Source organism: Rhinoraja longicauda, chromosome 2, assembly GCF_053455715.1.
Source record: "Rhinoraja longicauda isolate Sanriku21f chromosome 2, sRhiLon1.1, whole genome shotgun sequence".
Classification (NCBI taxonomy): domain Eukaryota; kingdom Metazoa; phylum Chordata; class Chondrichthyes; order Rajiformes; family Arhynchobatidae; genus Rhinoraja; species Rhinoraja longicauda.
The window spans coordinates 30145382-30167427 of NC_135954.1; the positions used below are offsets into that span (position 1 = coordinate 30145382).

Sequence of the window (22046 nt, forward strand, 5' to 3'; positions counted from 1 at the left end):
TCCAGCATTTTGTGAATAAATACCTTCGATTTGTACCAGCATCTGCAGTTATTTTCTTATACTCACTGTGATGTAGGGACGGGATACCGACCCACAAAGTCGGCCGCGGAAGTCGGCTAAGGGAATGGATCTGCTGGCTCCGGCTGGACCAAAGTGCCAAAGCCCTGGCCACCTAGGGCAAATTGAACTTGGTGACTGGCACGATTGAGGTTGAGATCGACCACCTCACCCGGCCTAGATGCCACATTTTCAAGGCGACTTCCGGGGGGAGATTTAGTGTAGGAAAATAACTGCAGATGCTGGTACAAATCAACGGTATTTATTCACAAAATGCTGGGGTAACTCAGCAGGTCAGGCAGCATCTCCGGAGAGAAGGAATGGGTGACGTTTCGGGTCGAGACCCTTCTTCAGACTGCGGGGGGAGATTTGGTCAGATTAAAGGAAGATGGGGGGGTGGTGAAGGGGAACTTTTTGTTGCTAGAAAATCAGTGGTGGACCTGTGCTTTGTTTTATTTTTCTTCGTTTAATGGATAGTACAATCATCAGGAACAACAAAATCTGGAAATTTGATTGGACAGTTTCAGTGCTTATTGGGGGCTGTATGATCTCCTGCCAAAGTTTATGGACTGTGCTTAAACATATGGGGTTTTTTCCAGCATTTAGTGGTTAGATATTCATTCCATGGATTCTTCACTACTGGCAGCATTCCATTAGTAACTCTCAGCTGAGATATCGCATGGGCTGCAGCAATGAGAGCAGGTAATTTTCTCTGCACAACAAAATATAGTATTTGGCTTAAATTATAATGTATTTCTACCATTCCCACAGTTATCTGGACTGCACCTCCTCCTATCCTGCCTCTTGCAACGATGCCATTACTCTCAATTTCTCCGTCTCCATCTCATCTGCTCCCAAGAAGAGGCTTTCCATTCAGGGACATCTCTGACGTCTCTGACATCTCTTTGGTAAACGTGGATTTCCCCTGCTGTTGTAGATTAATTCGTCACACGTGTTTCCCTGTGTAAAGTTTCCGTGGTCTGCATCTTTCACCCCAAAAGCTTCTGCATTCAACACATCATTCTCCGATATTTCCATCACCTCATCTACTGCATATGGTGCTCCCGATGTGGCATCATTTACATTGGCGAGACCAGGCGTAGACTAGGCGACTGTTTCGCAGAACACTTGCGCTCGGTCCGCCAAGGCCAGCTGGATCTCCGGCTGGTGAATCATTTAACTCACCCTACTATTCCTATACTTGCCTTTGGGCCCTGGGCTTTCTTTATTACCACAGTGAGGCCACGTGCAAACTGGAGGAACAGCACCTCATATTCTACTTGGATAGTTTACAATCCAACAGTATGAGTGAATTCTCCAATTTTTGATAACTCCACCCCCCCCACCCATTCCCTGTGCTCCACCTGGATGCGTACTCATTTCTTCCACTATCCCGCCCCCTTTCCCCTTCCACCTATATCCTTTCCTCTAGCTTCACATTTTATTCCTGTTCTCTCCTTATTGAACAGCTTTTTGTCTTTTCATTTTGTCTTTTTTGTTTTGGTGTCAATTAACTCAGTGACAGTTATGTTAACTCTATATTTAGGGAACTTTGAAAATTTGTTGTGAAGACAGTGTTGTCATTTGCTTTATTTATCAAAAATGAATTCACACCCTAATCAATACACTCCAATGCTTTGACAACAGGCTTTGAATGAATTTAATTCTCCCACAGCGCTGCAAACATTACCAGTACACACCTGCAATTACTCATTACTTGACATTCTATTGTTTAACCCAAATCACAATGATGAAATCAAATTTGGAGATAAAAACACATTATTCTATTTTCCCAGAGTTCTTTAGACTTATCTAAACACTAAATAGCAACAATGCTTAAACCTACCCATTAAAAATGTAGAAAGAGTATTTTTAAGCAGCATAACATGTTTACTTGTTATACTACATGTAATCTTTATACTGAAAGCAAAAAAAAAATTTAAATTGCGATAACAGGCAATTATTTAGTCATATGGCTAGATTCAAATATATCAAATTAACAATTGCAAGATCCACAACATTCTTCATATTGATTCAATGCATGATGCCCTATTTTAAAGCTTTTTTTGTTTGAACTACAATTAATCTGCCTTCACTCTAATTCTTTGGAAATATTTATATACTGAAAAGCCATCAGAACAGAAAGTGGAAGTCAAAGTTGCCAGTATGTTAAAACAAGATAGTAAATAACTGCAGTAATCATACCTTGTGAAAAAGGGATTGATGATGCTGTTGTAACAGAAAGACAAGCTGAATTCTTTCCTGGCTTCCTTCCTCTCTGACTTGAACCATACCCTGCAGATTTCTTCCCCTTGATTTCCAAGCCTTTAATTTCAACGTCGTCATTCCCACTTGAAGATTGAGTAGGTACTTCCTGGAAATTTGCATTTGTAAATCTGGCAGTAGTTTCTTCCAACCTCTTCAATGAGCCTGATATAAAGCCACTGTTGGTGCTGGTGTATGCCTAAAAAGTTTTGATTAATGAATAATAGAGAACAAAATTAATATTAGCTAATAAAATATTTAATTCTAAAATATGACCATAATTAACCTGACCCCACATAATACTGCACTCTTAACTGTCATGAAATGAATACTTTTATCTTAAATATAAGCAATTCCCCCCCAAACAAGTTAACAATTAGGACTGTAAAGTACTGTAAATACACAAAATTCAAAGATGCAAAATCATTTCAGCACAGAAGATCAGTCAGCCTTTCAAATCCATGATTTATCTTTATAAGAGCTAGTCCCAATTCCTCAGCCTCTTCCCTTAAGACCCGAATTTGTCCCTCACACTCACTCAATTCCTCTCTATTCTAGATCATCACCATTCACCGAATAACAAAAATTTCCTCATGTCATAAGGGTTTCTACATTCTTTGCGAAGTTCATCACTTCAAATTGTTCCTCAGAGTATGGGGAGGGGGTTGGCGAATCACAAGTGAGAAGGTCTTTTTGAAGTGTAACCATATCTTTTCATCTTCCAAATACAATTCAGCCCACTATGTTCATACCATCCCCTAACAGATCAATTCCATCATAGAATTATAGAAATATAAAGCATCAAAACCAGATCTGACAAATAATGATGAGACAGAAGTGGAAGGAAATATAGATAGTTTAATAACATGTCCAGGCGGCAAACTCTCCCTCAATGTCAGCAAAGATGAAGGAGCTTATTTCGGGCTTCAGAAAAAGAGGTGATATATACGCTTCAGTCAGAATCAATGGTGTCAAAGTGGAGAAGGTCAAGAACTTCAATTTTCAAGGCATAATATATCACCAGCAATTTGTCCTGGATCCAACTGCATTAACCCTATTGCGAAAACAAAAGCATATTCAAGTCTCTACTCCATCAGAAGACTAAGGAAATTCAGTATGTCTCCATTGACTCAGACAAATTTCTACAGGTGCACTATAGAAAGCATCCATCGGGATGCATCACAACTTGGCTTGACAACAGCTTTACTCAAGACCACAAGAAATTGCAGAGTTGTGAATGCAAAGCCAACCAAAACAAAATCTTTATAAATATTAAATTCCATTCTAATTGTCTTCCATCTGAAACTTCATTGTAATAATTTAAATTGTATTTGATCACCTTGAAAGTAATTCAAAGATGTGACTTTGGATTATTTTTAATATGTACCAAACATCTGGTACAGATACAAAACAGGAGAATAAGAAGTGGAATAAAGTCCGACATCTTCATGGAGGGAAGGAATGCAAAACTTTGTGTTACATCAAAGAGGAAGCTACAATTTCAATTGTTAATGGCAAGCAAGATTTTACCATAAAAGCAGGACCTCTTAGCCACAAGGAAAAGAGTGGCTTGGTTGATCACCAAAGATGTTAGCAAGTGGATTACTGAGACAGAGTGAGCAGTCATAGTCATCTATTCCTTCTCTCCAGAGATGCTGCCTGGCTTGCTGAGTTACTCCAGCATTTTGTGATACCTTCGATTTGTACCAGCATCTGCAGTTATTTTCCTAGTCATAGTAGACGGTCAGTTACTAGAAATTGTGCCACAATGACTGCAGATGCTGGAATATGGAGAAACATATGTCCTGGGGGAACTCAGCAGGTTGAGCAGCATGTGTTAGGAGCAATGGTCGACGTTTCGGATTGAAACCCTGCATCAGGAACAGAAAGAGGAGATAGCCAGTATAAAGCCAGAAATAGTGGCGATATCTCCATCGATATCCATAGAAATGAATGCTCTCGATGGGGTTTCCTGTGCATTGGTCACACCGAGTGTAGACGAGGTGACCATTTCATTGTACATTTGCACTCTGTCCATCAGGACTGGCTGGAACTCCCAGTTGCTCGCCATTTTAATTCCCCATACCCCTGTCCTCAGTCTCATATGGGAGTACAGGATAGCCACTGCAGACAGAGCAGTTGGTACTCTGCAAAACAATTGCCCAGTCTGCACTTGGTCTCGTCCATGTTCAGGCGAACACATCGGGAGCACCACATGCAAAAGAGAAGTAGAGACTATGTGGACCCAAAATGCTGGAGTAACTCAGTAGGAAGTAACTCAGAAGTAGAGACTATGTGTTTGTGAATATTTTCCTCGCCTAGAAAAGCCGGATGGTGATGAAGGAGGAGGTGTAAGAATAAATGGTACACCTCCTGCAATTGCAGTTGAATGTTCTTTTGTTCAGGGTGGGATGGGCATGCCAGTGAATTATGAAGGTAATGCTCTCTGCAGAAGGCAGAAAGGGACTGGAAAGAGAAAATGTGGTTAATGGTGGGATTTTGATGAAGGATGATGTGCTGAATGCAGACCGAAGTGGAGTGAGAGCAGACATCCAAGAAACAGAGGAGATGCAAGAGAACTTCTTCAAACACAGAAGAAGGGAAGCCATTATTCCTAACAAAAAATAAGACATTTCAGATGTCCCAAATTAGAGGGCCACATCTTAAGACATATATGGCAGAGACGGAGAAACTGGAACAAAGGAATGGCACCGTTACAAGAGACAGGGTGGAAAGAGATGTAGTCTAGGTATATGTGGGAGTTTGTGGGTTTTTGGTAAATGTCACGTTATAGTGACATATTGTCATTGCATATGACAGTAAATTCAATTTGACTTGGTATCAGTGTCTGTTGTCGCATTAGGTTTACTGTAAACTCTTAATCTCAAATAAAGTATTTCACTGCAGAATACAGAATTCTTCTCTATTGTCCTTTTCTATTTTAAAGGAATGGCTGCAGAACATTCTCTAAAGGGAGTGTGAACAACCAGAAGTCATTGTGCACATGGCACAAATGTCATAGAGGAAAACGAATGGAGCCCTTCAGAGTGAATATAGAGAGCAAGGGAAAAAAGGTTAAACAGCATGATCTCAGGGGTAGTAATCTCTAGATTACTCCCAGTGACACGTGCTCGTGAGGGTAAGAATAGAAAGATAGGACTAATGAATGAGTAGTTCAGCAATTGGTGCATGGGGCAGGGATTTGGATCATTATACCATTAGGATCTCTTCTAGGGGAGGTGATCTGTGCAAAGGAACAGGTTGCACCTGAACTGGAAGGGGACCAATATCCATGGTTCACCAGTGCTAAAGGGAAGGACGAGCAGAGAGAGGTTAAGGAATACAGTGAAATTGACACATTAAAGTGTGTTTATTTCAATGCAAGGAGTGTCATGGGTAAACAGATGAACTTGGGAGTCTGGATCAGTGCTTGGAACTATGATGTTGTGGCCACTACAGACTAAAGTTGGGAGGGACAAGCCAGGCAGTTTAAATGTTTCTGGTGTGATAGAGAAGGAGGTAAAAGAGAAGGAGGAACTGCATTACTTACCAGGGAAAATGTCACAGCAGCATTCAGAAAGGACAAACTGGAGGGTTGAGCAATATGGGTAGAGCTCAAAAATAAGAAAGATGTGATCACTCTAATGGGATTATACGATAGGCCTCCCAATAGACAGTGGGGATGGAGGAACAGATATGTAGACAGATTTCAAAAAGATGAAAATGCAAGAATTATGCTAGCGGGCAAATATAACCTCCCCAATATCAACTGGGACATATTTAGTGCAAAAGACATAGACAGAGCAGAATTTACTAGGTATATCCAAGAGGGTAACCCAAAACAGCATGTGAATGTTCCAACTCGAGAAAGAATCATACTGGATCACAGCAGATTATGACAGGGAGAATAAATTGGGAGCAGGCGAAGTTTAGTTTAGCTTAGTTTAGTTTAGATACAGTGAGGAAACAGGCCCTTTGGCCCACCGACCCTCGCACATTAACACAAGTCTACACACATGAAGGACAATTTACACTTATACCAAGTATACAAACCAAAGCCAATTAACCTACAACTGTACGTCTTTAGAGTGTGGGATCGAACCCAGGTCTCCAGCGCTGCAAGCACTGTAAGGCAGCAACTCTACCTCTGCGCCACCGGTGTGTTAATGTCTAGGAAGGAACTGCAGATGCTGGTTTAAACCGAAGATAGACACAAAATGCTAGAGTAACTCAGTGGGACAGGCGGCATCTCTGGAGTGAAGGAATGGGTGACTTTTTGGGTTGAGACCCTTCTTGGTTAAATTCACATCTGACATGTTGGAGTCGTCTAAGGGCCAGCTGATCGGTTCACAACATCTGCAGAGAGCGCTCCCTCTGCAACTCCTTGGTTCACATCCTTTCCCACACAAACCAACCACTGTCTCACCTGGAAGGACTGCTGGGGAGTCTGGATACGAGTTGACCAGGGAGTTGCAGATGGAACGATCTCTGCGGAAAGGGGTGGAGATGGGAAGATGTGGCTAGTAGTGAAATCCCGTTGGAGGTGGCAAAAATGTCGGAGGATTATGTGCTGTATGTGACGGCCTCGGATCCTCTAATGTTACCTTGTTTAAGAAAGGAAGTAGAGGTAATCCAGGAAATTATAGCCTCACATCAGTGATAGGTAAGCTATCGGAAGGGATTCCTTGGGACAGAGTGAGGCCCAACGCAAATTGGAACAGTATCTCACATTTCAGTTGGGCAGCTTACAACACAGCGGCATGAATATTGATTTCTTCAACTTCAAGTAACCCTTGCTTTCCCACTAATAGCATTATTTTGCCTTGCATTAATTCCTGAATTCATTAGCATTTAGCGACAATAGTAATTAGGAGATTACTTCTTTTGAGTTCATGGTTTTCAATATCTTTTCAGCATTTTAAAATTTGATCATCGCTTGTTATACCCAGTTGGTGATATTGATATGTTTTTATGATTGATTAAGGCCTCTATCGTTCACATTCTCTTCTGAAGTTGCTCTGCAGATGTTGAGCGGCTCCGGCAGCAGGAGGCAAGATGAAATCACTGTGTTATCCTCCACCCTTTCCTCAATAATTGAATCTCCTAGTACTATAGGAAATGTGTAGGGTGGTATGCGTCAAACGTGGCAGGCTTAGATAGGCATTTGAGTTTAGGAGTAGAGGTTCTTCTGCAGTTGTGTAGGGCCCTGGTGAGACCACATCTGGAGTATTGTGTACAGTTTTGGTCTCCTAATTTGAGAAAGGACATCCTTGTAATTGAGGCAGTACAGCGTAGGTTCACGAGATTGATCTGTGGGATGGCAGGACTGTCATATGAGGAAAGATTGAAAAGACTAGGCTTGTATTCACTGGAGTTTAGAAGGATGAGAGGGTATCTTATAGAGATATATAAAATTGTAAAAGGACTGGACAAGCTACAACTACAAGATGCAGGAAAAATGTTCCCAATGTTGGGGGAGTCCAGAACCAGGGGGCACAGTCTTAGAATAAAGGGGAGGCCATTTAAAACTGAGGTTCCACTTTTTCACCCAGAGAGTTGTGAATTTGTGGAATTCTCTGCCACAGAGGGCAGTGGTGGCCAAATCACTGGATGAATTTAAGAGAGAGTTAGATAGAGCTCTGGGGGCTTGTGGAATCAAGGGATATGGGGAGAAGTTGGGCACAGGTTACTGATTGTGGATGATCAGCCATGATCACAATGGTGGTGCTGGCTCGAAGGGCCGAATGGCCTCCTCCTGCACCTATTTTCTATGTTTCTATGCATCTTGGTCAGCATGAACAAGTTGGGCCAACGGTCTGTTTCTGTGCTCCATCACTCAATTAGCTTTCCAGACTTCTTCCTCGCTCTAAGTTCAGAATAGCAACTTTTAGAAAGCACTGCAACACCTCTACTTCCTTGGAAGGCTTTGAAAGTTCAGCATATCCCTAACCAACTTCTACATTTGCACCGTAGAAAGCATTTTGTCAGTATGCATCACAGCAGGGACAGCTCCATCCAGGGGCGCAATAAATTGCAGAGTGGTGTGGACATAGCCCAAACCATCACGCAAACCAATCTCCCTTCCATTTACTCCATCTACACCACCCTGCAAGGTCACCAATATAATCAAGGACCAGTTTTACCCTCTTCTCCTCTCCCATGAGGCAAGAGGTATACAAGTTTGAAAATGCATACCTGCAGGTTCGGGGACAGTTTCTTCCTGGCTGTTGTCAGGCAACTAAACCATCCTCTCATCAGTTAGAGTGCGGTCCTAACCTCCCATTTTCCTCATTGGAGACTTTTGAACTATCTTTAAGCGGACTTTAACTTGCATTAAATGTTGTACCCTCTATCCTTTATCTGTATATGGTGGACGATCGAATGTTATAGTAATTTCTTTGATTAGAAAGCACGCAACAAAAAGATTTTCACTGTACCTTGGTACAGGTGACAACAAACTAAACTTTATATTGGGAGATAGTCAAATCTTCTAGGTCACCAGAAATTCATGAAATGGCTCAGCTATTCCTATAGATTTTAACACTGCTTCCAAGTATTTCAGATCCCTCTCCTCCCTGATGCTTGAAATTAATTCTGATTTTCGTTACAAACTTTGACCCAGGGAAAAATCCAACATCAGGGCCAGTCCATGGCCCTCAATAATCCAACTTTGGCTGAAGATCTACTAAACAGGTTCAACAGTTATCTCAGTGACTTGATACTGAACTGTATCTTCAGAAAAGAGGCAAACAAAAATGAGACGGAATATAAATTACTGAGCATTCATCTGGTTAATTTAACCTGGTTACATATTATTCCTACTTTATTCAGAAGATTAAGTCCATGGGAAAGAGGTCAATTATTAGTAAAGCTTAAATTCATGTTGAAATATTTTTAGGATTTACTATTAAAAGTGAATGATATCTGAATATCTGAATTTTCATTTATGATACCCATCATCATTCACCCAGTACATGAATCTATTTGTATTTTAAAACATCTTACCACTTACTTTTTCAGTTGTCACAGTGAGAGGTGAAACTGTAGATGACAAGTCCAAAGATTTTTTAATTTTTTGTTGCCTATATTTTTCTCTGTCCTTCTGTTTCTGCAGAGAATTCATGAATAACCGTGCATGAACAATAATGCAACATTGTTTAATTAAACAGATAACTATTTTAAACTTCAAGAATGTAAACCTAAATGTAATAAATGGAAAAAAAATTGAACTCTGCACCACATATTCTGTTCCATTGGCAAGCTACAATTTGACATCACAAATCCTTGCTGATATACTCTATAACACCCTATTCCCCACATCAAATTCAAAGTTCTTATCCTTTTGTTTAAATATTTCCATGTTCATGGCTCACTTTTTCTTCCCAAGTTCACCAATTGTTAATCTCCTCAAATCTTTGAATCACCAACCCTAACTTCCAAATTTTCAATTCCTCTAACGCCATCTTCCCATGTTTCATCCTTCTTGTTACCTTGACATTTATGGCAATGTAATCATTCACCTATACACAACTCTACCATTTTTCCCACAAAAGATGCTACGTCCTTTTCTCTCTTTTCTTTAAAGCAACACTTTAAAAGTCAGTCATTTGCATTTAAACTTGACATGACTATTTCTGATTTAACTTGGAACATGTTCTTCTATTAAAGTTTTCACATCAATACAGCTACTGCTTTGTGAAGACAAATAGATTTAATTCAACCTATCGACTACAAAACAAATAAAACTGTTAGTGTACCCAGAACACAAGAATATCAAAATATTGTTGCAAGATGTTATTGAAGAGAATAAAATAAACTAATCAACACTTGCAGCCATCATGACTTTTAAAAATATATAGATTTAAAACATTATACATTAAAACACCTACACACAAAACTAAAAACACATGGAATGACATTCTATTTTTGTTACAATTACTTCCAACTCATTAAGAATACAAGTTTAAAATCAAAATTATGATTAAAAAGTGGACCATATTTTGTGATACATATGGAAGAAATATTGGGAGAAAGGATTGATGGCTTCATTTAAAAATAAAAATAAAAATAATTTCAACACAAATAAATAATATGATTATAATACTTGACTCAGAAGGACAATAAAACAATGATAAATATTTTTTCAGAATCTTCCAAAGTGCTTACAACCATTGATGTGATTAAAAAGGATACATGGCTGCCAATTTGCCAAATGCAAGGCCAAACTAAAGTAATTAAATAGTATCTAACCTATTGTAGGTGATGTTTGCTGGTAGGGAAGACCAAAATTAGAGCTTCCCTGTTCTTCAAAATTTAGATGTAGAACAGGCCTTCGACTCATCTGATATACGTGTTGCTGTTCATGAATCGTGTAAGCCTCCAGTTCTGACTGTCATCCTTTGCATCATGTCCCTCTATTTCAATGTAGAAACTGGATCTTTTACATCCACTCAGAGGATCACGACTTAACATCTCTTGCAAAAGATGGCACATCTAATAGTGCAGTTCTCCCTAGCGTACCAATGAAGTATGGTCTAGGTTTTGTGGCTGCAATTCAGGAATAATCTACCATCTTCTCAGAAACATGCTATTAATTGTGCTAAGACTCAAGCCTCAAAGTGAAAACAGCTTCCCAAAAACACTTATGATTTAATCAATATACAACGAAGATTAACAACTGCAAATCATCCACTACAAAGGAAAATGTAGATAGAGGAGATTTCAAGGGACACAAAAAACTTTAATAGACTAAACATTTATGTCAAAATACAGCAGAGCAACAATTCACAAAATTTAATATTGAATTCATAACCAAAACATAAAATATTATGAACAAAACATAACCCTGACATCAAAATGGACAAAGCAAAGAAGAGCAAATTCAAGCAAAGGACACTGTACAAACAGCAATAAGACTAGATTTCTAAAAAATGTCTGATCTACGACACTTAAGTTTTCCAGACTTTGAAGGCAACATCTTGAAGTGATATATAAATATGTTGCATAGAAAATACCAATACAGAACACTACTTAGTGAAACAAGATCAGGATATTGTGATCAGATTATCTTCCACACTAGTGCTTCTGAGATGTCTGTTTTTCCTTTATAATGCCTTCTTATCAATCACAGTACGGTTCTCAATGCCCAATTACATTTCCTGCAATTCAGCCCTGTTCCCTCTCCTTCTACCACTACCAACTTCTCTGTTCAATGGATCATCATCTTTAATTTCCATTAGCTACAACGTGATTCCAGAAAAAAAAATGCATCTATCACTTGTTAGCCAGCATTTCCAAGTGTAGTGATGTCCAAGATAGTGCTTTCCATCAATACAAACTGCTCTTCTCAACACAATTTTCCATGCAACTGCAGAAGATGAAATTCCTGGCCTTTTACTTCTTCTCTTCCTACCATTTATGGACACAGATATCAAATGAAGTAGTGGTTCACAAGTGCTTTTAAATTAACAGAATATATTTAGTGCTCACAATGTGGTATCTCTACATTGGAGAGATCACATTACTACATAACTGTTCAGTCTGGAAAGATTCCCAAACTTCCAAAATAAAACAAAGTGATGAAAACACTCAGCAGGTTCGGCATTATCTGTGGGAAGTGAAACGACGTCTTATTGTTTTACACAACAATTCCCCATTCTACTCCAATCTCTTACCAAAGGCCTTTTACATGACTTTATCAGTGTCTAGCTCAAGTTCAAATGAAAGCATCTAACCTGTTGACTCGGCATTTTGCATACCTATGAACTGAACATAAATTCAACAATTTGAGAGAATGAGCTTCCCAATTTGAGGTCATCAACATAACTTAGCATTATTTCATATTTCCAGGAGTACAGTATATTGTATTTGGCAATTCCAGTATTTGTCTTTCAACAGCTCAACCCATTCAGAGGCCTTCCCTATATTCTCCCCAAACCTCTTTCTAACTTTTCCTAGTTTTGATGAAAAATCATTGACCCAAAGTATGTTGAAATTTGTATTTTTGCAAAGTACTAAAATATCTTGTGTCTGAAGAAGGGTCTTGACCCGAAACGTCACCCATTCCTTCTCTCCAGAGATGCTGCCTGACCCACTGAGTTACTCCAGCATTTTGTGATACCTTCGATTTGTACCAGCATCTGCAGTTATTTTCCTACACAAAATATCTCGTGATATAACTTTCTTAGAAAATAGGAATTACTTTGAAAAGTAAAACCTCAAATGATAACAAAAAGGCTATTCTAATAAGAAAACCCGCCAAAAAGTAAAAGTTTTCACATGAAGAATTTTAGTTCTTTCCTCATGTATAAACAATATTTACTGCACTTGTTTTTGAATTAAGGGTCCAATCCTTATAAACCTTTCTCTTCCTGTACCAGGTTTCTTAACATGAAGCCCTTGTCTAATAAGCGAGCTCGGTATCTCGACTGTGCATGCCCAAGTCATAGGTCATTCGCGATAAACATTCTCGCCGGCTGAGCTGCTGCGTACATACAGACCTGCGTTTCATCCAGTATTTTCCAGTTTTGCTTCTTCGAGGTAAGAAAATACTGCTTTCAAAACTATCAACTAGGTGTATTTATAGTTAATTTGTACAAAACTACAATGATTTTGTTGGTTTTATTGCTTTACGCTTCGGTGAATGAGCGAGATCATGTTGATGAATAATAAGCATTTTTTATTGTTTTTTGTTTTGGAGGGGGAGAGAATGAAATGAAATGTATGATTTCTATCACTATCAAAAGACTTCTGAATGAGTTCTGCATGTACATATGTAAATAAAGTTGTGTAGTACAAAACTTAGTCACGAGTCTCCTGACTAATCATGTCTCTTCTGATTCCCATAACATTGGATAATTTTAATCAGTATTTAACATTCTAATTTTCCGAAGAATAAGCGAGTTCGGTATCTCGCTTCTTCAGACTTCTGAAGAAGGGTCTCGACCCGAAATGTCACCTATTCCTTCTCTCCCAAATGCTGCCTCACCCGCTGAGTTACTCCAGCATTTTGTGTCTCCCTTCGATTTAAACCAGCATCTGCAGTTATTTTTCCGAGTGTTTGAAGGGAGGTGGGCAGAAACAGTTTCCCGTTGCAAATTTACAGTTGTGGCTGTCACACACATTCTGCATCCACTTATTCAGGTGATTCGTGCTACTCCCACAGCCCAAAATTGCTCAAATGCGTATGGCTTTGCCCAGTAACATATAAAACAAAATAAATAACAAAGTCAATCACATGTTAATTCAAATAGGATCCTGTAAGCATGTCTATTACATGCATTACAAGTTGCAATGCAAAAGAAAATGGTGCAAGTATATTGAATTAATTTATACAATCACAAGATTGTAATAGGAAATTAGAATGTCAAATACTGATTAAAATTATCCAATGTTATGGGAATCAGAAGAGACATGATTAGTCAGGACTCATGACTACGTTTTGTACAACACAACTTAACTTACACATGTACATACAGAACTCATTCAGAAGTCTATTGATAGTTATAGAAATCATACATTTCATTTCATTCTCCCCCCCAAACAAAAACAATAAAAAATGCTTGTTATTTATCGTCACGATCTCGCTCACTCACTAAAGCACAAAGCACTAAAACAAACAAAACCATGGTAGTTTTGTACAAATTAACCATAAATACACAATAGACAATAGGTGCAGGAGTAGGCCATTCGGCCCTTCGAGCCAGCACCGCCATTCAATGTGATCATGGCTGATCATTCTCAATCAGTACCCCGTTCCTGCCTTCTCCCCATACCCCCTGACTCCGCTATCCTTAAGAGCTCTATCTAGCTCTCTCTTGAATGCATTCAGAGAATTGGCCTCCACTGCCTTCTGAGGCAGAGAATTCCACAAATTCACAACTCTCTGACTCAAAAGGTTTTTCCGCATCTCCGTTCTAAATGGCCTACCCCTTATTCTGGTTCTGGACTCCCCCAACATTGGGAACATGTTTCTTGCCTCTAATGTGTCCAACCCCTTAATAATCTTATACATTTCAATAAGATCCCCTCTCATCCTCCTAAATTCCAGTGTATACAAGCCTAGTCGCTCCAGTCTTTCAACATGACAGAACCGCCATTCCGGGAATTAACCTAGCAAACCTATGCTGCACGCCCTCAATAGCAAGAATATCCTTCCTCAAATTTGGAGACCAAAACTGTACACTGTACTCCAGGTGCGGTCTCACTAGGGCCCTGTACAACTGCAGAAGGACCTCTTTGCTCCTATACTCAACTCCTCTTGTTATGAAGGCCAACATTCCATTGGCTTTCTTCACTGCCTGCTGTACCTGCATGCTTCCTTTCAGTGACTGATGCACTAGGGCACCCAGATCTCGTTGTACGTCCCCTTTTCCTAACTTGACACCATTCACATAATACTCTGCCTTCCTATTCTTACCACCAAAGTGGATAACCTCACACTTATCCACATTGAACTGCATCTGCCATGCATCCGCCCACTCACACAACCTGTCCAAGTCACCCTGCAACCTCATAGCATCTTCCTCACAGTTTACACTACCACCCAGCTTTGTATAATCTGCAAATTTGCTAATGGTACTTTTAATCCCTTCATCCAAGTCATTAATGTATATTGTAAATAGCTGTGGTCCCAGCACCGAGCCTTGCGGTACCCCACTAGTCACTGCCTGCCATCCTGAAAGGGACCCATTTATCCCCACTCTTTGCTTTCTGTCAACCAATTTTCTATCCATGTCAGTACCCTACCTCCAATACCATGTGCTCTAATTTTGCCCAATCTCCTATGTGGAACCTTGTCGAAGGCTTTCTGAAAGTCGAGGTACACCACATCCACCGGCTCTCCCTTGTCAAATGTCCTAGTTACATCCTCAAAGAATTTCAGAAGATTAGTCAAGCATGATTTCCCCTTCGTAAATCCATGCTGACTCGGAACGATCCTGTTACTACTATCCAAATGCTCCGCAATTTTGTCTTTTATAATTGACTCCAGCATCTTCCCCACCACTGATGTAAGACTAACCGGTCTATAATTTCGCGTTTTCTCTCTCCCTCCTTTCTTAAAAAGTGGGACAACATTAGCTACCCTCCAATCCACAGGAACTGATCCTGAATCTATAGAACATTGGAAAATGATCACCAATGCGTCCACAATTTCTAGCGCCACCTCCTTAAGTACACTTAGTTAATAGTTTTGAAAGCAATATTTTCTTACCTTGAAGAAGCAAAACTGGAAAATACGGATGAAACGCAGGTCTGCATACACGCAGCAGCTATGACCTGGGTAAGAAGATAACTGCAGATGCTGGTACAAATCGAATGTATTTATTCACAAAATGCTGGAGTAACTCAGCAGGTCAGGCAGCATCTCTGGAGAGAAGGAATGGGTGACGTTTCGGGTCGAGACCCTTCTTCAGACTGAAGAAGGGTCTCGACCCGAAACGTCACCCATTCCTTCTCTCCAGAGATGCTGCCTGACCTGCTGAGTTACTCCAGCATTTTGAGAATAAATACCTTCGAGCTAATGACCTGGGCATGCGCAGTCGAGATACCTAACTCGCTTATTCTCATGATAAATAATTACAGACATGGCTGATTACTTTCTGTAAACTTCAATGCTAAATGAATGAAAATAAATACTCGATATAGAGAAATCTGACACCACCCATTTCTGGGTGGTTTGGAAGTTCAGCTGTGCATCGTCCCAAATGATTGTTATATGCAGTGCTTTTTTTGTAATGGTATGTGCTGGAACAATATACCGGCACCACTAAAATGTAAAAAAATAGATTGATGCGCAGCAGTGCAAATTGTTATATGCGTCTCGGCACTTATTTTGTCCACAAAAAAAGCACTGGTTATGTGCACGTCTGACAAAATTCCACTATCAGATTTTATTCAATGTCCCTTTTACAATGCTCCTTTGCAACTTTACTGGAAATTGCATTAAACTACCCCAGTTTGTAATCTCACTAAGATACTTTTCTTCTTCTATCCTTCATTCACCCCAATCACAATACCAACCACCCCTCTACCTACCTTTAACTGGCCAAACCCAGAAATCCCAAATTTGCACAGGCCCCATTCAATCCAGACCCTGATAAAAGCTTCTAGTTCCAGAACTTTCCAGAGAGGCTGTATAGTTTCACTGCAGGTAATGCAATGTTTCACAATTCCAGCAACCTGGGGTTGATCCAGACCTATGGCGCTGTGTGTGTGGAGTTTAATCATTCACTCCGTGACCATTCACTGTATGTACCGTGCCCAGCTTTAACTTCCCAAAATTCATTACTTCACACTTGTCCGTTAAATTCCATTGGCCAGTCCTTTACTGCTTTCCCTATTGATCAATATCCTGTTGCAACCTGAGACAACCTTCTTCACTGTCCACTATACCACCTACCTTCTGAAAACTTATGATTTTTATGCAATCTACATTTTCATTTAAATCATTAATAATCATGACACAACAGGGTGATCCAGCATCAATCCTCTACCACCCACTGCCTCCTATCACCAAACCAATGTTGTATCCAATTGGCTAGCTCACTCTGCATTCGGTGTTCTAACCTGCCAGACTACCACATGGGGACCTTATCAAAATCCTTTAAGTCCATGTAGACAACATCTATCACCCTGCCCTCATCATGGTCACCCTTTTTAAAAAAACCTCAGATTCACTGAATTTGATTTCACATGCACAAAGACACAGTGACAATCCCTAATCAGTTCTTGCCTTTCTAAATGCAAATTAATCCTATCTTTCAAAATGTTTTTGTGTAAAAGTATCTGATTATGCTTCTAAGAATTCTGCTGAGGCATTTTAACATGTTAAATTGTTTTACAAAGGTAAGCTTCCGTTATTATTCCATCAAAGTGAAAGCATATAGAGGGGAGATTTTGACTTGACCCAAAACAGAAATATCGCCTTTATGCAAGCATAAACTTTTTTTTTTAAATCTTAACTTTAAAGGCAGACCTTTATGAACACATGATAGAATTAGGCCAATTTCTGTTCAGCTACTTTGCTGGCATGCATAGACAAGTTCTATCTTGAAGTGGCTAGAAAACATAATTATATTCTCTGTTTGTTTTGGCATCAGAGGAAAGCTGGCTCCTGAGGTGAACACATCACAAATCTTCTTATGTCCATTAGATCCATCCGCGAGATAGAAACATTGCCATCAAATGCATGATATTTGTATGCCTCAGGGGCAAAGTGTCAACCCTGATTCTGGCAGCACACCAATGAAATAACAGATTTCAAACTGCACTGCAAAACTGTATATTTAACAATGAAACCTAGCTACTTCTGGTCTTTCCAAACACTTAAATCACGTGTTCATCTACTATTAATATGTCATGAATTAAAGAATAGATTTTATTCTTTCTAATCTGAAAATAAAACAGACCGAACAATTAAACCCATCAAGTTATAAGATTGAAACATTTGAATCCTGAAGTGTCATGAGACCATCAAGGCATTGGTTTGTAACACACCCACACGGAATGTGGCAATGTTCAAACTTCTAATTGCAAACTGAAGAATCACAGGAACATAATCCAGCATTTTGGTAAAATTATACCCAACCGTTACAGATAAACCTTGATGTTTTCCATTCATGATTAGGTTTTTGAAACTGAGCGAAAATTCTGTCAACAGTCTGAAATTACACACAGAGTATTCCCGGCATTTTGTTTTTTAATTGTATCCAGATAATTTAAGGAAAGATCACTATTTCACCCCAGAATATAACAGAATGAGCATTGTTTAGAGGGATTACTATAACCAATTAATTTGACAGGATTGGCCTGAGGTATACTTTTGGACCAAGTTCCCAATGATGCCAAGGACGAAGGTTAACAGCTACTCAGTCTTTGTTCGAGACAATACCTGTGGGGCTACCCTGTCTCAGCCCCATTCATTTCCTCCGCCACCCCCTTAATAATGCAGATGCTGGAAATCTGAAATAAAAGGTGGAGATATTTGTATTGTTACGAGGCCATTTTCCCAAAATATTAACTGTTTCTCTTAGATGCTGCTCACTTACTACACATCTATGATGTCTTTTGTGTAAATTGTGCTACATATTCAGGAAACAACTAAAAATTCAAAGGTGAATTTATATCCGTGGATTGCCATCAAATTAAGATTAATGACTAGATAATTTATGCTAATTATGCTGGTGAAATGATAAATGTTGGCCAGCACACAAGTGGAACCATGCCATGGAAGCTTTGACAACCTCTTGAAAAAGGACATTGAGCTTTGGTTTAATGTTGCATCTGAAATAGTGTGACATACTGTCAAAAGTATCAGACAGAAATGAGAAATAATTCATTTGAAAAGTTGTTATGATGACAAAAGTACCAATCTGGAGTCATCAACCACTCCCCACAACTTTCTGTTTTGCCTAATGACCTTACTATTTGCTGGAATACCGGTGCTATACCGATCGAAATACCGATGCAAAAGCACCCGAGACAACAAAAAAAACATTCAATGAACTAACATGCGTGGCTAGACATCACCACGCTTTGCCATCGTCATTAAACCATATTAAAATGTCCCAACTTCACCTCTTAAGTCTCAAAGTATTTTGTTTTGCAAGATTTCTGGACCAAATATTCTGTGAAGACGAAATAGATTGCAGATGCTGGAATCTGGAACAAAAAAACAGAATGCCGGGATGTAGGTTAATTGGCTGGGTAAATGTAAAAATTGTCCCTAGTGGGTGTAGGATAGTGTTAATGTACGGGGATTGCTGGGCGGCACGGACTTGGTGGGCCGAAAAGGCCTGTTTCCGGCTGTATATATATGATATGATATGATATGATAACTCATCAGATCAAGCAGAATCTGTGGAACATTCCAACACTGAATTTTCCAATTGCAGATAACCTAGTGTACTCCTCTCACACACACTGAACTATCCAGCTGGTTTTCTTCTTTTTGATCATCTTTTCCATCCCCCCCCCCCCCCCAGCTTCCATGCTCACCTCCCTCACACTTTCACCCTTCCACTTAGTTTGCTTCTCCCTTAGCTCGCCTGTCCCATCTTTTCCACCCCACACCTAAATCTATATGCCCTTCATCCTCTCTCCATCTGGTTTCACATACGACCCACAAGCCTCTTTCCCAACCACCCCACCATCACTTCGTACTGCTATACACTGGCACATTTCCTCTTCCCTCTCAGTCCTGATATAGGTTCTTGGCCCAAAATGACAACCTACAACTTTTGCCTCCACATATGTTGCTTGATCCACTGAGATCCACTTCCAGGGTTCTGTTTTTGTTCCAGATTCCAACATCTGCAGTCTCTTTTGTCTTCATTATTCAATTGAATCCAGCAATTAATAATTTTTTTAATGAAAATAACAAATCCATCAACAATCCATTCTATTTATTTCAATATCATTTAATTCAAGGCAGTTATGCAACATCCCAATTAAAAATACACCAAAATCGATTACTGGATTTGAAATTGGTATCAAATTAAATGTTCCAATTGGGTCCTGATAAATCAAATGAAGAATTTGGAAACACATTTTTTAATATGGATCATCTATCAAAATTCACACATAATTTTTAACATGTTGGAAATCTTCTTTGCGTATGACATGTCAACAAGAAAGATTTTTTAATTCCTGAAACAAATCAAAAAATATCTTCAAATGAGGGAGGGGGGGGAGGGGGGGAAGAGGGGAGGGGGGAAGAGGGGAGGGGGGGAGAGGGGAGGGGGGGAGAGGGGAGGGGGGAGGGAGAGGGGAGAGGGGAGAAGTGGAGGTGGAGGATCACTATGCTGTTTCAGGCCATGGTTCCAGCAAGTTTGGACAAATACAAAATCTGTTGTGTGTTTTTTATAATTAATGGGTCTGGAAAAAGGCAATGAATAATGCCATGCAATGCGCTGTCTAATTCAATTATTACTCATTAACAGATATGTCTTAACTTTCACGAGTCTACCTTATTACATTAAAACTTTATAATTTATTCGCAAATTCTTGGTTTAATCCTCAATATGCATATAGAGGCATGGACTCATACAGGGTGGAAAAAGGCCCTTCAGCCCAACTTGTCAACTACCTCCTCCAACAGCTCGTTCCATATAACTTCCACCCTTTGTGTAAAAGGGTTGCCGCTTAAGTTTGTATTAAATCTTTCCCCCCTCATCTAAACCTATGTCCTCTGATCTTTCTATTTGTCTTGCTTTTCTTATATCTTGCTATTTTATTAATATATACCCTTTTAGCATCTCTTTTAGAGTCCACAGATAACGAAAAGTACATTCAGCCTCTTGTGAATCTGGACTGTCGAGTTCCTCCTTCAAATTCAATTTCTGTTAAAACCACTTGTGACATTTAAAAACATTTTTTGAACAAGGTTTAGTTTTTTTATTAAATGACTACAACGCACTGCACCCAAGTATCTTTGCAGATTATTCAACAGACCTTTTTCTCCTTATCCAGGAGTGAACGCGAATTATCACGAGAATGCAGAGGAATCAGTCAAAGCTTGGTATTTTGTACCAGATGAATCTCTTCCGAAAAAAAATGTAAAATAAATTTAGCTTTAAGCTAGAAATTAATTTATTAGGGTAAACGGTTAATTACAAGACAGCCGAACTATCCAATCGATGATATTAACAATAAGCAAAATGCTCTCAGATGATTAAAAAGATCTTTGTTTATAATTTAAACAATGTAATCATTCACTCCTTCTTGTTAATGCTGATGCTTTTGGTGAAAGCCCAAATTTTGTTTCAGGCGTTAAAATAGATTTTCAAAATTGGTCAATCTTAAAATTACTTTATGCTTTATTAATCTTTTTTCCTGTATTATCTATTAGTTGCTTCACTAATCCTTTTTCCTGTATTGTACTAATACAGTTGTCTATAATCTTTACGTATTCTTCCTCCTATCATTGATCCAAATCCTCAAAAACCTGCCTACATTCTATTACACAAAGTTAGCAGGGAAGAAAGTTCCATGAAATAACAAATGATAATAGCTTCTTCCTTAGCCAACCTCAATTCCTGTCACCCCAGGGAGGAGAAAGTTATCTAAACAAATCTGGGTAGCTGTAGGAAGAGAATGCAAAATGCATCAGTGCCAGCAACACTGCCCCTACAACACGATCCAATGCTTGAAAATATTTCAAAGATTTAACTTTAAAAAGGGAATCAGGAATACACTTGAAAAGTAAAATTTACTGCGAGTAAATTGCTGAGGAGAGGGAGACTAATTAGATGACTCTTTCAAAGATCTGGAACCGACTTGCAGGACTGAATGCCCTCCTTGTTTACTATGTAATCCCTTCAAGAAAACAACCAATCATGAATGACCAATTAAGAGAAAATTGTTAAAGTACAAAGAATGGAAAAATACATGTCACTGAGTTTCAAGAGTTATAAGTTCACAGAACCCACAAACTCTTCTCAACCACAACTTTTCACCATGCTACAATTACCATAGTACATTTCACCAAACATCCTTATGTTCATATATTCTCATCACTACTGCAACCTCCAGTTACTCACAATTTCTACATTAATTCTACAATTAATTACATTTTCCATCATGAAGGCTATGTTCTCTAAACACCAAGACGTTCACTAACACATTGCTTTCTTGCAGTATACAATGGCAAAGGCTAACAGATAGCTATTGAAAATGAAAGCTCTGTCTTCATCGTCTTTCAAACATTCTCTCTCCCCAACACC

The 22046-nt window shown here is 39.2% G+C and overlaps 1 protein-coding gene across 6 annotated transcripts in view; it reads right to left on the reverse strand.

Moving 5' to 3' along the window:
- Nucleotides 1–22046, reverse strand: part of mllt10 (MLLT10 histone lysine methyltransferase DOT1L cofactor) — a 195559-nt gene that overhangs the window by 115685 nt on the left and 57828 nt on the right. For all 6 annotated transcript variants that reach the window (XM_078416353.1, XM_078416338.1, XM_078416346.1 and 3 more), the window contains 2 exons: nucleotides 9335–9430; nucleotides 2263–2521 (listed from right to left, as the gene is read on the reverse strand). In XM_078416353.1, the coding sequence (XP_078272479.1) occupies nucleotides 2263–2521; nucleotides 9335–9430 (355 nt within the window). The remainder of the gene's footprint in view (nucleotides 1–2262; nucleotides 2522–9334; nucleotides 9431–22046) is intronic.